Raw genomic sequence first — 18,862 nt, forward strand, 5'->3', positions numbered from 1 at the left:
GTTGAGGTCCTTTCTAATTCACGTAAATCCAGTTATGGCACTGGCAAGTCTAACCTTGAATATTAGTGAGATCCCAAATAAGGTACACAAATTTAGCACCAATTTGGAGATATATGACCAAAATGTGCAGGGGCTCAAATACGCTGCTTGGCTTAGATCAGGACGGTTTCAAGTTCCACTGTTTCTTCTGTATACACAGTGCCCTTTTTGTTTCTTTCTTAAGAAATCATCGCCTCATAAAGTCCAATTTAGTCTCAAATAGACTCGCTGAGTTTTAGGCTCTCAACTGTGGGTATCATGTATGATTTGGTAGACTTATTTAGGTAATTTGATACCTCCCTCTGGTCAAGCAGCATTAGCACAATGGTATCAGCTCTCCCAAAAGAATGGGTCAGGGGGGCTAAGCAACGCTGCCAAAGAAATTTTGAAAAAAATATCTAATAAAACCATATGCTTTTCAGTATAAATAAAACGTAAAAAGAATCATTACCAGTAAGTTCCTATTCTGCCACTAACTATTTATGTTGCCTTTGCCAAGTCACTTAAAATACGTGAGTGTGTTCCCTCATCTGTAAAATGTAGTTGGACTAGACCAAACTCTGCAAACTGCATGTCACTGACTACCAGTTGTGTACGTGTATGATTTCAACCTTAACTGCGTCAGTTTTAAGTTTTTCAGTCAATGTTTAAAGGTGGCAGATAGCCTCTAATCTTATCCCCCTCCTCTAACTTGCTCACAATTACAACATGCTCTGTCCACCCCCCACGCCATTACCAATTGTTTCTCCTGCTGTTTTTTCCATACCTAAAACATCTTCCCCACCTACTCTCCATCTACCAAAATCTTATTCATCTTTCAAGGTCTTGGGAAAGAGAAATTAGTCTATTCCAGTAGAAACTGCCCTGTAAAGTACTTTAGTCATCTCATAAATGTACATGATATCCCAACAAAGCATTATGGCACCAAAACACAAATCTCAGATTTTCTTACTGCCAACCCTCTGAACAATAGATTCTTAAGAATTTGTTTGGGGAAGATACCATGTACTCCCAATAAGAGAAAGGATGTATAGTTCCAATTCTAATATCAACTTTCTAGTAAACCTGCAAATAAGATTAACAATCTAGTGAACTATTGAATCCTATTTATTGAAAATGGAGGAAATTTTGAATTAAGTCATCATCCCTAAATTAATTAGTTTAAAGTGGGATTTGGACAAGAGACAATCAAAACTCACCCCTAAAAACCAGAGCTAGAAATCAGGAGTGTTTCTACTGTTGATGCTGAATGTTAACAAAACATTTCCCGGCATTTCAGTTAGCACTGTGCAATGCTCTGCTCTGGAGCACACAATCATTTACACTACAGAGATTTCACAATGATCAAAGATCTAACTAAAGAACTGCTGAAGACCTACTTCAGAAAATTTATGATCACTTAATAATCCCCCACTGTTTTAGGTAGAATGTCACTTTTATTTTTAAGGCAAAAACCAGTGGAATAGAAAAATGTAATAATTCAGTCTTTTTTTGATAAATATGGCTATGTTTAGAGGAACAAAAGTTGTATACTCAAGTCAAAGTTTTAATTTCAAAATGAAAAATGGATTTTATTCACTCATTTATTCATCCTTCAACACATTTACTGAACCACTACTATGTGCCAGGCAATATGTAAGGCACTAGAAATACCAAATGAATAAGACAGATCCTACTGTGGAATTACTTTCTTCAACTATTGTTGGATATAACACTTACCACGATTTTAAGTAAGAATTTCAAGTGCACAAAAGACTAATTTTAAACCATACCCATGCTTTATTTCATAACTTTCACCTTACCTAGCTGAGTTTGTTTCCTCAAAACAACCACCACCACTACTGGTTTTTTTTAGGAAGATTAGCCCTGAGCTAACATCTGCCGCTAACCCTCCTCTTGTTGCCGAGGAAGACTGGCCCTGAGCTAACATCTGTGCCCATCTTCCTCTACTTTATACATGGGATGCCTGCCACAGCATGGCTTGACAAGCAGTGCCACGTCCGCACCCCGGATCCGAACCGGTGAATCCCGGGCCGCCGAAGCGGAACGTGCGGACTTAACCGCTACGCCTCCGGGCCAGCCGCCACCACTACCTTTATGAAGAGAAATTCTAAGATTTGTAAGACATCTCTCACTCTCTGGGCAAAATATTCCTTGCTCCTCTGAGAATGTCTTTACTATTACTCTGGCCTATAAGCTCAAGACAGAATGTTTTACTCATCTTTATGCAGAGCTTGAACCACAGTATGAAGTCAAGAGATGCCTCTGGGATTGGAGGCCCAAACTTGATGCAGTACATAGGCAGTGTAGACGAGATGCAGTGTTTGAACAAAAGTGAAACTACTTTGACTCAGCATCTTAGTTTTAATGTAATGTATAAAAGTCACCGAAAGTGATGGAAAACTGAAACACAGTAAAGAGTAATCATTTGGTAAATTAAAATAACAGAACAATATTTTTCTTCTTTCTAATTTTTAATTGTCTTCTTTCAAGTTATTTTTAAGTTGTCATTTTTTCTAAATCATCCATTTCTATTTTTGTTCCTTTTTTATTGCTTCTGTGACCACTAGAGCAGTGTTAATACAATTCTGAATTCAAATAGGTATTATTTCATTTCACCTCTCAAGTTCCAAATGCATCAGTTAAACTGGGTTATGGCCTGGAGAATACCAAAGACAACCACAGATTTTAATTTATTTCTGTTAAGATTCTATCAAGACTAAGCAAGTTATAATGAAAAGTCTGCTATGCTGAAAAAAAAATCGTGTGGAAGACGGATGAGCATTTATACACCACTTAAGAGTTATCAACAATGAATAGCAGAAATCCTTTTTCACTGAAGTATAAAAACTTTCAAGACCCTTCAGCAGATCTAAAAATTACTGCTTAAGTTTAACTCAGGTATGGTACGGACCTAATTACAAAAACAAAGTACCTATTCTCAGGATTTGCTGTGAAAGTTCCCCCTAGCTTCCCGAGAACAAGTCTCCCTTTGGCCAACTATATAGACTTAAGTGCTATTACCCTGAAATGTTCTAAGACACAAGATTCCAATCTGAGTGGGAGAATGCTTCACTCCCAGAGTTTGCACATATTTTGGTTTGTGTATATTTTAGCTAATATATTTAGTGCCCATTAACCTAAGTTGGGAATCTGGGTGCTAACAGTTAAAGAAGAGACTACAGAGGGCTATCTGAGGTACTCATGCCTAGTGATTGCACACTACAAAAGATCAGGGAGTAGGGGATCACAGGCGTCAAAGCTGGGCTGGTACAGAAACACACTGGACTTTATTATTAACAGATTAGTTCAGTACTTAGAGGAACAACAACACTCCTTACAATGGTACAAACAGACGTTTACACTACAAATAATTTCCTCAATAATGTTACAAGCATTCTTGTACTATTTTTTATGAGAGAAGAAAGTTCTTTTTTTTTTTTTTGGAAGACTAGCCCTGAGCTAACTACTGCCAATCCTCCTCTTTTGCTGAGGAAGACTGGCCCTGAGCTAATATCCATGCCCATCTTCCCCTACCTTATATGTGGGATGCCCACCACAGCATGGCTTTTGCCAAGTGGTGCTATGTCTGCACCCGGGATCCGAACTGGTGAACCCCGGGCCGGAACGTGGGAACTTAACTGCTGTGCCACTGGGCCGGCCCCAAAGTTCCTATTTTTATAGCTATATTCTCTAGGACTTCTCTGTAGAAATTAAGAATAAAGAACATAATAGCCTATCATCCCTATAGTTCAGATTATTATTTCTGAAGATATTTCTAGAAATGACTGCAAGAACAATTATTTCAATCTGTTAAAGTAGCTTTGAAAACAAACCAAAAAATTATATTGGGAGATCTGTATAGATAACTGCCTTCTCTCATCTCAGAAGACAGATCAGAAGAGGGTGATTACTTGCAGTGTATATCATTTAATGCCGTTTAACCCTTAAACAAGGGTTAAACTGTGAAAACTTGCTTACTAAAGAGTAGACATCAAGTTTGATAACCTTCATCTATTTTATTTCTGCCCATTAATATTTCCCAGTTGATCAAAGCCCTGCCTATTAAAAGGGAGACATTAGATAAAATCTTTACTACCACCAATGAATCAACTGTCAAAGCTAGGTTATATTCTCACAACTTACAAAAAGTGCACTGTGTGTTAATCCAGGTAACACTCTTACCTTATATATAAGTTTAATTATATATAAGGTCCAGAAAGTTCAAAGAATTTGTCCAAGATTATACAAATATATTCTCTACGTTTTAACAAAAATCACAGTGGAATGAGTCATATTACCAATTTGTAGAACCAGAATAAAAATTTCAATCACTGGCCTCAATTTGGTGATTTTTCAATACACTATGCTCACACTGTAGCCTGACATCAAATCAGTGGTAAAGATTTTGATTCCTCTGGCCATCCTCTACACAAATACAACTAAAAGTGCTATAAACTGAAGAAATGATATACAATGACAAGAAAGATGTACACAAATAAGAGGACTGTTTCTATCATATTATAGCTCACTCCTATAAAAAGCAGAGCAAAAGAGGTATCAGAAAACCTACAGAAAAGGTTGGGGTCTTCTTGCTTCCCCAAATGAACATGAGCTTAAAAGAGAATCCTTGACCTTCACACTTTCATATCAAACAGGTAAGAATATCTTCATATAGGGGCTGGCCCCATGGCCGAGTGGTTAAGTTCGCGCGCTCCGCTGCAGGCGGCCCAGTGTTTCGTTAGTTCGAATCCTGGGCGCAGAACATGGCACTGCTCATCAAACCACGCTGAGGCAGCGTCCCACATGCCACAACTAGAAGGACCCACAACGAAGAATATACAACTATGTACTGGGGGGCTTTGGGGAGAAAAAGGAAAAAAAATAAAATCTTCAAAAAAAAAAAAGAATATCTTCATATAAGTACATATGAGATTGTAATCTGCAGCTTTGTAAACACATCTTTTGAGCTTGTTTACTATTCAACCATCCTAGATGGAAAAGATGTATTTACAACAATGCTAATAACACTTTATTGGGCCTGGAGGATGAAATCTTTAAAGGTTTATCAATTTAGCTCTATATCAAAAGATCTTTGAAAAAGCAAAGTGCAAAAGAGTATATAGAGTAATCTCTTACTTGTGTAAAATAAGGAGGTATAGTCATTTCCATATTCAGAGATAATTACAAGGACACAAAAGACACTTCTAACAGTGTAATGAAGAGAAAATGAGACAGGCTAGGTTGAGAAAGAAACCTAGTTTCACCATCTATTCTTTGGTACTGTTTGAATAGTTTCTTTACAATGTTCATGAAATACTTTTTCAAGTAAAAAAACATCTTTGATACTGATACTACTACCACCACAGGGCATACAGTTTGTTCTTTATTCCCGCAAAGAATTAAGATTCACATAAATGATTCATATAATTTTCAATATCCAGATGCACTCTAAATAAAAACTAAAGTTTAGTCCCCAATTCTATCTTTACATTAAAAACAAACAACAAAAACACTTTAATTGTTCTTTAACTTTTAGATAGAGGTATGTTACTCCTATGTGTTATTTTCATGGATAAGGAAGTTCAAGTGTTCACTGGTACTACTGTTTAAGTTCTGAAAAGCCCAAATTATTCCCCATTTTAGTCTTCTATAAACTGGTAACATTTCCAGTTCACAAGAAATTTTCTACCATACACATTATACAGATTCCAATGAATCCTTCTTTTCCAATAGAAACAGAAATCATATAAAATACATAAACACATGACACTGCTTCCAAAAAAAAAAAAACATTAGAAAAGGTAATTCAGTTTTAATTTATTTTCATCACGTTTTCTTCATGATCCAGATATTTTAAAATGCAAAGAAAATTAACTTTCCATGATATGTCAGGGACTGGCACTAAAAAAATTTCCAGACTGCAAATGAGTTATACAAATGAAAATATCAATTGGAGATCCAGTTATCAAAATGAAAGCACTCAACATATTAAAAGTTCACAATTATTTGTTTAGAGCACATAAAAAAGTCAGCTTGCTAACCAACTGTTGTGATTTTAAAGAACTATTGCAGAAGTTTGAAGAAAATAGATTTATTAGTTAACTTATAAAGAGATTAAAGAGCTTGAAACAAGTCTTAAAAAGAAATTTGTGCCTTTATTAGAATGGTGTTAGGCTTTAAACATACCAATTTTGGTAATCAAATTATTCGTTTTTAATAAGAAATGACACTACAGAACTGCAATACTGATCCAACAGTCTTGTCTTTACTTTTCCTTTAAAGCAAGAAACAGAATGCGAGTAATCAGAAAGCACTAAGCAGGCATCAGTTAATCCAAGATACTAGCTTCTTAGTTCCAAAAGCACTTGCAAAGAAAATCATTGTGGGGGTACAGGGGATAGAAGCAACTCGTAATAACTGGAATCCCATGAGTGTGTGTGTATGCCAAGTCTCAGGAGGCTATTTTTTTAATTTATCCTTTACTTGGTCACTTTTTTCCCTCAAATACTAGTTTTTCTTTGACTTTTTTTCCTCAAAGTATAAAAAGTATGAAATATAAACAAGCTCTTGCATTGCCCACTTAGAAGTGTACAATTCAAGCATTATAGAGCTATCTACATACCGATAAATCCCATCAAATCTTGGATAATTCAATAATATACAAAATATCAGGGCACAGAAAGAACTAAAACCCACTTCTTTTTGTTACACATAAGATTCAAATATTTAATCTAAAAAAAAAAACTTAATCATTTTGGCTCTCCTCTACATTCCCATGTTGATATATTTATTAAAATATTCCTGTATAATTACGTTTGGTCTTCTTATTTCAAGTCAGGCTTAAAACTTCAAAACCAGCCATCCAGACAAAACAGGTAATCAGAAAGATTATTTCTTCCCCGCCTCCCTAACCCCCGTAACTATGAGTCAATTTTACGACATGACTCCAAACACTGGATTGTGACGACAAATGCTAGGTCCAATTTCTTCATAATCCTTTTTGGTGTGGCATACTTGGTAGAACTCAGGCTGAAAATAAAAAACATGTATTTTTATAAAGGTCAAAAATCGAGCACTTTTTGATATGCTTTAAAATAAATTTGTTAAACCTAAAATGTTTTTTATTAGTCCATCCAGGGTACTTAAATGAAGTTTGAGATTCTAGCAACCATGACTTAAAGTCAGCGAAAAATCTGTATCAGAACTGAAAATGAGCATTTAACTCACGCCCCTTCATGCCCCTCCTCAACATGTTTCTCCTAGGATTTTGAAATTTTGAGGAGTGGAAGATTGATTCTCAAATGCCCAGACTATTCTGCTGAGGCTTTCCCACATCATATATCAAATCAATGATCTTTAAGAAGCAGCATTAATCTAATGTAAAGATAAACTACACTTAGTCATGCTACAGAAACTTCTAATCAACTTGCTTTCCTCACTCAAGTTCTGGGATAGACAGACTATTTCATGCCCTCTCATCTCATTTCTCAAAGGGCAAAGTTACAAACTCAACTAAGTTATATGGCACAACGGAAGACGACTAAAATTAAGGAAGAAAGTAACTTCTAGCTCTTATTTTTAAATGGTTTTAAATCCAGGTTTGTATAGTTTTCAATAATTCAGATAAAACTTCCTTCATTTTATTCAATATTCTGTGGACTACAGGATGAAGCAGCAACATTCACTAGGCTAATGACGTTATGCTATCTTTTAAAGGGGCTTTAAGATGTTTTGGTTTGGGAAGAGGGCTTAGAACAACTCCCTTTACTCAGTTTACATTATACTTCCTGTGCAATGAAACATAACTCTTACCTTAATGCTTTTAAATATTTACACAAAAAACCAATGACCTTCTGATATCTGTATTACCACAGGGTTAAAACAATTTTCCCTACAGGTAAATTTGAAAGCTCTAAATGCTCACTCTAAAACAATGTCTAGCAAGCAAAGAAAAACACGAACATTAAATCCAAATGACTTCCACTTTTTAAAATACTATGTACATATGTATCTAATTTTAAAATTTTCCCATGCAATATTTAAATAAAATTTAAAGAAATTTCCCTTGTTCTTCTAAACTGTATAAGTACTGATAGATTCTTCTATCTAAAAAAAACCCCAAATTTTAAAAGTAAGCTTCATCTGACTCACCGTGGAAGCCAGCATCGATCCTCCAAACCAAACTGCATATCGCTGCATGTGGTGGGTAATGACTTGTACATCAATAGGTTTTGGCTAAAAAGACATGGCAAGATCAGTTCAACAGTAAATTCAAATAACAGTTTCTGTATCTTTTAATCTTAAATGTACACACATAAATATGTAATATTTCACATACTCAAACATAAATAAATAAAAATTTAATTTAAAAGATGCAAGAGGTGCATAGGACAAAACAGAATACAACAGAAACAAATTAAGCTAATTTTATTTCTTTTAAAAAGCATAACCACACTGAAGCAGGGGAAGGGAGTAAGCCAAGTAACCTGTGAACACAGCATTATGACTATGCCCTCAGGCTTAAGACAAAAACTAAGCAAATACTGAACTGTACTTCATAGGTTTATTTCTCACAGTGTATGGATTAACAATCCTGAAACTACTATATACATATTCCAGGATTGAGCAAACACAATTGCAGATAACGGAAGCCAGGTTTCTCATTGTCAGAGGTTTCTCACTGTCATTATAAATATGGAAAGGTACAAGGCTAGAATAAACCTTCTGGTACTCTGGAACTGGCAGTGTCAGTATGAATTCATGGTTTTTAATTTATATTGAGAACTAGACATAGATGTGTGTGTGTGTGCACCAAGAAGGCCTAGAAGCAGTGACTACCCAGTAGCAAGGAATATACCTAGTGTCTAAACTTAATAGAATTCTCCACTAAAAGGAACAAGGTGCCTTGAAAGACAAATTGCTGATTCCAAGACTGGAGAAGAGAAAGTGCAAGATGAGCCTAGAACATCTTGCTGTGCCAGAAAGTAAGGAAGTGCTTCAAAAATAATGGGGCCACATCAAAAGGACATAAAAACCACCATGAATGGCTCCCACTGGCCAAATCTGAGACAATCTGGGCATCAAAATTAACAAAATTAATAGTATTAATCATAAACTGATACCATACTGCAATGATATTAATGATATAGCCTATAGAATAAATGAGAAATCTGGAGTTCATACAGATATTACTGAATGAATGAAAGAATAGAGAAGGGAAAATTCTTATAGTAAATTGAAAAGAAAAAACATAGACGAAATGATGGGATTTGCAAAATACCATTTGGCAACTACCACAGTAATAACTATTTTAGGAAAGAAAAATGGATATTAAAACCAGTGGTTGAAAGTTTGATGAGAAACAGGATAGTTACGTAGTCTGAAAGTATCTCCCCATACGAATTTTATTAAATATAAAGGAAAAAAGAACTTTTACAGTAGAGAAACCTGGCAGACACAACTTTAACCAAATAATCAGAGTTAACATATGGGACAAATCATGTCATCTGTCTAGTGATATAACGTACTAAAAAGGAGATACAACATCACTTTTGTCCTATTACTGCCAAAAGTGGGTAATCTGAACCTAATCACGAGGAAACACCAGACAACCACAAATTGAGAAACATTCTGCAAAATAAATGGACTGTAATCTTCAAAAAATGTTAAGGTTATAAAAGACAAAAAAGACTGATTACTTGATCCATACTGAAGGGACATGATAACTAATTTAAACATGTCATCTTGGATTGGATCCTAGACCAGAAACAATACGTATTTTCTTTCCTTTTGCTATAAGGGACAATAATGGGAGAACTGGTGACATTTGAATCAGGTCTATAACTAGATAATATACTGTATCAAGGTTAATTTTGTGATTTTGATTATTTTAATGTCCTGTTTTCAGGAAAGACACAATAAAACTTTCAGGGGTAATGGGCCATCACATTTGCAACTCACTCTTAAATAGTTCAGAAAAAAACAGTTTTTGCATGTGTAGGTATGTGTGTACATTTGTGTATATACATATATTTATAGAAACAGAATAATAAAGCAAATATGATACAATGCTAATATTTGGGGAATCTAGGAATTATGAACGATACACAGGAATTCCTTCTATGAGGTTTTCCAACCTTTCTGTGAGTATGAAATTATTTCAAAACAAAAAGTTTAAAACTTGCATGTCATAAAAAGATATGGCTTTTTTTGTTGTTAGAAAAAGCTATTTGGTTGCAATTAAAAATTACAAATTGAAAGAGAATAAAGCCAGATTTAGATACAGATATATTAACATGTTACAAAGATTTATAAAAACGACTTATCAAATAAAATAAAAGGGAAGGAAGCAGAGCCCTCTAGCATACAGGGTTTTTTGTATATAGTTAGATATGTCAGTACAATGCTGACATCACTGGGGAAAAAAACCCCTCATTTCTTATTTAGAAATGTACAAGAAGCTTAAAAGTATGTTAAACATTTTTACTTTATTGAAACACTATACTCAAAAACAGCATTTCTTTTTTCATTTCATGAATCTGTAATGAGTCATTACAAACTAAACAACTACTTAAACATATTTTTTACTGTACTCTATGGGATAGGTTTAAGACAATCAAAATTTAAGAGCTGAAAACAGTCAGCTGTCATGTAATATTTCAACAAGCAGCAAACCCTAGAGTGTTGTATTTTACTTTTAAGTAATTTTGAATGACTGTGGTAGTCTCTGATGGAGCCCTCATTCTTGGTAATTTTCCAAGTTGAATAAAATGTGTTTTATTTAGCAATATATCCTCTGGATGAATGTTTTGTTTCAATATTCTACATTTAACAAGGATAAAACATAAAATTTATTGAAAATTTGCCTCATAAAAATAAAGCAGACATCTGAGAATTTAAAATTAATTTTGATTTTTTGATAGCAAGCCCAAAAGTCCAGGACATAACAGAAAGGTTATTTTGCTGAACCACCAATTTGATTGCAACTATGAGGCTGCTACATGGGAAGCTAGTCAGTCTGCGAAGGCAGGCTTGACCACCCAACATCAGCATCTCTCACTCAACTCTGCTTTATTGTCCCTTCTACAGGAGCATTTAAAATTTTATGGATCCATAAGGAATATTATCCCTGGAATATGAAAGGAATCTACTATATATAAGTTATCTGTATAGAGAAATACCAAAAAAATCTTTCTCACAGCTATAACTAAGGATATTTTCCAGAAATAGAGGTAATATCCAAGAGGAATCAAATGATCAAGAATATCGTGGACATAAATTTATAACATTAACCACTTTCCATGAGAATATCTAATAGGTTCCTCTTTTCTTCCTAAACAAGAGCAAAAGTTGGCAGACATTTCCCATCTCTATTACAATAATCAAGGCACCCTCAACCTTCCCACCGATAATTGAGAAAACCAACCTTTAATCTACCACCACTCAATTCCTCACTTAATTTCAGCCTGGCATCTACAGTTCTTTTCAAATCTCTTTGCAAGCGACGTCCAAAGTCCCTGAACATGGTTGAACCTCCAGACAGGACAATATTCTATATTAGAGGAGAAAAACAAATAAATAATCATATTTATTTAAAGAGAAAGAAGAAAAATTCTAAAGATACAGGAAACGGTACTAAAATCCTATTATATCCTTTTGAAGAGAGGTGTTTTTAAATTTAATATTTAACGATAGAAAGAAAATAAAGTTTTTTTAAAGTATGACCTTGAATAACAATTTTGCTGTAAAAACTGACCTTGTAGAGAGGACGCCTGACGTCAATAGGACAATTCTGAATTACTTCATCTACAACTTCTGAGATAGGTTGAGTAAAGTCCGGATTAGCAAACTGAAAAGTAAAGTTGGATATATGACAGAGATTAGATCACTACTGAGTTAATATCACAATAAAAAATTGAAAAAGTTTTCAATTCAAAAACAAAGGACTTTTAGAAACCATAAATTCTGGTCTCTGATTCAAACTGAAGACGTTGAAATCAGTGATTTCAGAAGAAATTAAAATGATGTTATATACCATTTTATAACCATCAGAATAGCAAAAATGTAAGGCCACACATATACCATGAGCTGGCAAAAATCTGGGTAAATTGCAATTCTTCATACTGCTGATAAGAAGATACACTGCTGTAACCATTTTGGAGAACAACTTGGCAATATCTAATAAAATCTAAAATGTACACACTATTAACTCCACTTCTTAGAACCCCAAAGGAACTCCCATATACGTGTGCTGTTACATAAAAACTTTGCTTATAGGAGCAAAAACAACCCATAAGTCCATCAATAGAGTACAAAATAGATAAAATGTTGTACAGTCAATTCTCCTTATTCACGGATTTGGTATTTGCAAATTTGCCTACTCGCTAAAATTTTTTTGTAAGCCCAAACTCAACACTAGTAGTGTTTTCAGTCATTCATGGGTATGTGCATGTGCAGAGCTGTGAAAGTTTGAGTTGACTGACTTGTACATTCACAGCCAAGGTCAAACAAGGCAATGCTCTGCCTTCTCGTTTCAGATTTCACACTATATATGTCCTTGTGACAATTTAATTAGTGCCAGTTTTCATTTTGTGGGTGATTTTGCTGCTTTAAATGCACCCAAGCTGAAGTGTTGTCTACTGTTCCTGAACACAAGACAGCTGTGATGTGCCTGACAGAGAAAATGTATGTGTTATAAGCTTCATTCAGGCATGAGTTATAGTGCTGTTGGCCACAAGTCCAATGCTAATCAATCGACAATATAAATTAAATAACGTGTCTTTAAACAGAAACACACACAAAACAAGGTTATCTATCCAAAGGTTGACAAAAATGTTGTTACCCAAGGCTGACAGGAACCTAACCCTGTATTTCCCCTAGGAAAAATGGGTCAGTAGTTGCTAACTCAGTGTTCAAAGTAACTTTATAGAACATCTACTGCGAATAACAAAAATGAGCTGAATACTCATTCCATAGTCAAAATAAACTGTTTCCAAATAAGGTGACACTCAAAACACAAAATCCATATAATGTTTCAGGGTTTTTAAAACAGTCAAGGCATTAGGTAAGGACATCTGTAAAGAATATTCTACTTGGGGCCGGCCCTGTGGCCAAGTGGTTAAGTTCACGCCCTCTGCTTCAGTGGCCCATGGTTTTGCCAGTTCAGATCCTAGGCGCCAACATGGCACTGCTCATCAGGCCATGCTGAGGAGGTCCCACATGCCACAACTAGGACCCACAACTAAAATATACAACTATGTACTGGGGGGCTTTGGGGAGAAAAAAGCAGGGAAAAAAAAAAAGACTGGCAACAGTTGTTAGCTCAGGTGCCAATCTTAAAAAAAAGGAATATTCTACTCATGCTTCCTCCTTTAAAATCCAAGATATCTCCTATCTTCCATACTATTATCTATCTTGTGGTAATGATCCTATTCATCTAGGATTTGGGTTCAGGATCTTCTATAATACCTTAATTCCTGTCCTTAACTTGGGGTTTTAATATCTCTAACATTTCAACTTCAAAACAACTGATGGTTCCTTAACTTGAATGACCTTTAATCCACTTCTACTTAAGCCACTCACATATACATGGCCCCATAAGAAAATCTGCCCTGACTTCTAGCTACATGAGGTTGCTTCTCTCTCTCTCCATCCTCTTGAATACCCACTGAAATGACAGAGGAAAGTAAAAGGAAAGGTAAATGCCAAAGGACAAAAAGAGGCGGCAAGGAAATAATGAATAAAATATTTCAATGCTGTTTGCAGGACAAAAAAGGAATGTTACATCTTAAGTACTTCCAGAGGGGCATACTGGTAAGTGAATTCACCCTGTAGAACCTTCAAAACTCCAAGAAACTGAACATAAAAGAAACCACACAAAGAAAGGCAAAACAAGACTTTAAAAAAAGAAATCATTAAAATTCTCTACATGGAATAAGTGAGACCCCCAGGTTCCCTTCCATACCTTGTATAACCAGGCAATTAATTAAAACCCCCATGAATAAATGAAAGGAAGAATAAATGAACAAAATGACACAAATGAAGAAACAAAACAAAAATATAGGAAAAAGATAAGTTTTTAGAGAAAAACTAATCACATTACACTACTGCATCAAAAGTGAACAACATTCACAGGTATAATGCTATAAATACTATATAATACTATTGATTTAGCCAGTAAGTATAACATAACATATGGACAGGCTGAGGGAAAAGAAGGTCTAGAAAAACAATCAACTAACCTAAAAGGAGGTTAGTAGACAAACTATGTACATTGATATATCAAGCAGCAGCAGAACAAGCACAGTATTTGGAAATCTGGAGGCAATCACGAAGAGTAATGGCTAAGTAAGAGCTAGTGATTGCTCTGCAGAACACAAAAGGGTAAGGGAGAGGGAGCAGGAGGTGAGGAGCTGCGGTTTTTGTTTTAAGCCTGTTAGTGTTATCTGACTTCCAAAACTATGTGCATATATCCTTTTAATTAAGTTTTATTTTAAAAATTGCAAAGAAAATGTGCTGTCTAAAATCTTAAAATCTCCCATACACTTACCTGCACAATGCTTTATCCTTCTGATGCATATTCCCAATTTATGACTATATGCCAATTCACCATGATCGCCAATACCTGCCTGCATCCCCCACTATCTCTAAGTAACTCAGCCTTCCGGATTCCCTCTCTCCTCTATTCTGCAACACTTTAACCTCTGCCTTGTCAAAATCCTTTGCTCCTTTCCCAGAACTGCCTGGGGGAAAATATAATATTGTATGACTAAAAGTTTTGGCTATCTACTTCAGTGGTGCCCCACTACTATTAATATGCATTCCCTAGTCACCCATTCAATTCTCCTCTCTAGGGATTATAAAAGTCACTATTCTCTCCCAGCCCTCAACCTTACATCCAATCCCTTCCCCCAACACAACAGCTTGATGCTACTTCATGAAAAAATTAAAACTATGAACTATGATGATGAATTTCCTGAACTACCTGGCTGCCCCTCTGCCGTTCCCAGCTTTTTCCCACATTTTCCTGTACCCGTACTTAACTCCTTACCTCTGTCACTGGAGTAACCTCTCTTAAAAATAATACTAACCTCAGCATTATTCTTGCAGTTGACTTCTTACCAGTTTCCAGTAGCCACTATGTTTTTCTTTCAGAGCCACCTCACAGGATGTCCACACTGTCAATTCCCAAACCTTCACTGATTCAACAAACTGCCTCTATCACACCATTCCATTGAAATGCTCCCCTAGGACCACCAATACTCTGCATGCTAAAAACCCATGAGTACTTCTCGAGTTTCCTCTATTACCTCACTGTAGCAACTGGCACTATTTAACCTCTCTCCTTGAAACATTCACTTTTCTCAACGTTAAGACCACAGTCCCCTGGCTTGCCTTCTCCCTTTCTGTGTTCAGTATTCTTTGCAGGTTTCTCTTACTCTTCATGTCCATAAAACGCACTGTTCACTGGGGCTCCATTCTTCCCCTTCTTCCCACTCCACCTCCTCTCCCTAGCCAATCTCTTCCTTTGCCCCATATATGCGGACGACTTCACATTTATTCTCACTCCAGGATACACACCTCAGTTCACAACCCTTTGAACCCAAGTGTTCATTTTTGAACCTTTTTAAAGATGCATAATCAACTCATCTCTTGTTTCTATCCCATCTATTCTTCCCCTTCAGTATTAATTTCAGTGGATGGCACATCTAGCTACTCAAGCTACAAACCTGGAAATCATTACAGATTCTTCATATTCTTACTCCCCTCACATCTAAGCAATCAGTAAGTCATGTTGATTTTAGTCTTTTTCTCTCAGCTCCTTTCTCATTCTCATTGACCTACTGACATTATCTATCCTTCCTCTGGAAAACTGCAATAAACTCACCTGTTTCCAACACAATTCACACCTCTGTTCCATTCTATCCAACTTAGTGCAGCCACAGTGGCCTTTCTAATACCATACATAAATCTATGCCACTTCCATGCTGAAGATTTCTGCCCAAGTACAGAATCCAGCAAACTCCTCTGCACAGCATATTAGTCCCTCATGATCCAGCCCACGAACACCCCCACCTGGGGATCCATCTAACTACCACTCCCTTTCTTTATACTTTTATTATCTAGCTCTTTCATATCACAGACCTCTACCAAGCTTATCTCCTCTGCCAGATATATATATTCCCCTAACATAACAGCCTGAGGAAAACACATTCATCCTTTAAGTCTCAGTTCAACTGTTATCTCTTCTAAGGAGTCTCCCTGGTTCTCCTAAGCAGACTTAGACGCTCCTTGTTGTTATGCCCTCACCAAATACATGCATTCATTAGAGCAACTCTACCTGTTTACATACTCATCTCTTATTGTTTGAGCTCGATAAGAGCAAACTAATATAATTTTTCATCTTGACTAGTCAATGCTTAAACTGAGACAATGAAAACTATATTCACTATTTGCAGAGTAAAAACACAATATTAAAAAATAATTGCTCTTGATGCTAAATAGCATACGCATTTAATAAGTTCATTAATAAAGTCAAATTTCTTATACTAAGTTACTAGAAGAATTTTTCATTATTAAAAGCACATATTTCATTAATTTAATACAGCCTGTATATTGTTAACATTTCATGGAGACAGAAGGCTATTTTGCTAATAGTTTAATATTTTGTTATGACAGTAGTCAACTGAAGGTTCTTTGCATAATCATCATTTTACACAAGGCGGGGGGAGGATGACTTTCTAGAACCTTTCCCAAAATATTTTATTTAAATGATCATAAATTTTAAAAGCTCCTCTCTTTCCATGATCCTATGTAAGCCACAAACAGGCAAAAGTCTCATTTTCTAAATTTATGAAAAATATTAACTGTTTAGCCTGTTTTAACAGTGGCATTCTTTTTCTTGAAAAATATGACTCACTACAGTATAAAACAGAAAGTTCCTGAGATTCATTCTCTTTGAATATTTTATAGCTGACTGTTATTTTCTGCTGAATATTTCAAAACAATTTCATCTAAAAATACTTACCTCTGGATGAAAAAAGATTTCAGGTCCCAAAAATCTCTCATAACCAACATCAATGGAAAATTCTTTCTTTGAGATAGCATTGATTCCAGTATACTGTTTAATCCACTTTGTTCCATCTGTATCATACTTGTTAAATTCTTTTACTAAATCAGGGCAGACATAACTATAGCGCTCCTAGAAAAAAAAGAAAAGTCACTTTCCCCTCCTGTTTTAGGAAAAGTAAAAAAGGATGGCATATTTTCAGTAAATTAGAATCAAATGAAAATACATCTTCAGAAAATAAAATTAGGAAATTAAGCTGCAAAAAATTTTATGTTAGGATATTATCATATGTGCATTACAAATAAACAGACCATCTCCTACACATAACTTCTGGCTTCATATATGACTAGAGCAAGATTTGATGAAGAGAGTTTTCTATTATTTTAATGTTATTTCATGAAAACATTCATTAATGTCATCCAACATTTTACACTGTTTCAGTAATTAATGAAGCTTGTATTCTAGAGAGGAGAGAGCATAACAAATACACAGAACTGGAGAATAAATAATTGATACAACCACACAAAATACTATAGATCTTTAATGACCTTTTTAGAACAAAAGTGATTATGGTCTAAGTAAATGAACAAATGAAAAAAGGCTGAAGATATAAAATATTAATTTTCACTATACCACCTACAAGGCTGAACTGTTGCATATTTGATTATATGCCCTAAGTAAAAGTTTCCATGAAAAATGCAGTTTAAAACGCTATGGGTTACAACATTCTACGTGCAATTTATGGACTCCTGATGGCCAGTCTCATATTGCTTTTTAAAGAAAAACATACACTTCACATATTTTTATACAATAAGGATTATATCCCAGAGACATGCAATTATAACTGATAAAAGACAAAGTGAAAGAATATTGGAAAACAAAGGACAATCTGATTATGCTGTATTAGGTCTTCTTTATGCAAACTTTGGAAGATGGAAATGTTGATCCTTAAAAGACATTTAGACTCAGTATCAGTATTCTCAAGAACAGATTTAAATCCTTGGAGTTTCTGCTACGTTTTAAAACTCTACAGATTTCCCAAAGATGTTGAAACAATAGTGTTCATATTAATTTTTTACGTATTTAATTTTGATGCCACAAACTTGGGGTGACTCTGGCAGCCATTTATTAATTCCTTTACTTTCTAGGAAGCAATAGATTCATTTTCATTCCTAACCTTTGAAGAGCCAGGGGAAATCCTATAATCGTGCAAAGATAGGCAAATAAATGAAGTTACTTTTGCCAGGGCAATCTAGCTTTTACTTATTCAAAACATACGTGAGAGACCCACTGAAATTTTTTAGGTATGTTGGCAAATGATAAATTTCAAAAGCAATGCTAAGTGTTTTGATAGTTTGTAGGAATCATAATAAAGACTTATAAAGCAGACAAATTATTAAACTACCTTACACAGCCTTCACATTTTTCGTCTATTTGCCATAAGAGTTGAGCCAACCGTCATCTCTAATAGCCAAATGAATCAACTACATCAAAAAAATTTTTGTGAAAGAAAACTGTTAGTATTAAAATAAAGAATTCAGTGAAGAAATTGAGATGTGAGGACTCTCAAGTGAACTAATTATTTATTTTCACTAAAATTCGGGAATAATGACAAAAATGTATGTTAAAGTCAGTTGATATAAATGTTACCTGTTAGTTCTCTCAAATAAATGTGACATGTGGAGAGAACAGGCAAAGGATTGTTAATCTCCAATAATTTCCTTACAAGTAATATAGAGAAAACACAAATAT

At 35.0% G+C, this 18,862-nt stretch overlaps 1 protein-coding gene across 1 annotated transcript in view; it reads right to left on the reverse strand.

Annotated features, from left to right (window-relative positions):
• Positions 1–5,838: 5,838 nt before the first annotated feature.
• Positions 5,839–18,862, reverse strand: part of ACTR3 (actin related protein 3) — a 56,624-nt gene continuing 43,600 nt past the window's right edge. The window contains exons 8-12 of the mRNA XM_046658906.1: positions 17,069–17,242; positions 11,798–11,890; positions 11,468–11,593; positions 8,194–8,277; positions 5,839–7,071 (exon numbers count right to left, since the gene is read on the reverse strand). Of these exons, the coding sequence (XP_046514862.1) occupies positions 6,976–7,071; positions 8,194–8,277; positions 11,468–11,593; positions 11,798–11,890; positions 17,069–17,242 (573 nt within the window). The 3' untranslated portion in view covers positions 5,839–6,975. The remainder of the gene's footprint in view (positions 7,072–8,193; positions 8,278–11,467; positions 11,594–11,797; positions 11,891–17,068; positions 17,243–18,862) is intronic.

Source organism: Equus quagga, chromosome 4 (genome assembly GCF_021613505.1).
Source record: "Equus quagga isolate Etosha38 chromosome 4, UCLA_HA_Equagga_1.0, whole genome shotgun sequence".
NCBI lineage: Eukaryota > Metazoa > Chordata > Mammalia > Perissodactyla > Equidae > Equus > Equus quagga.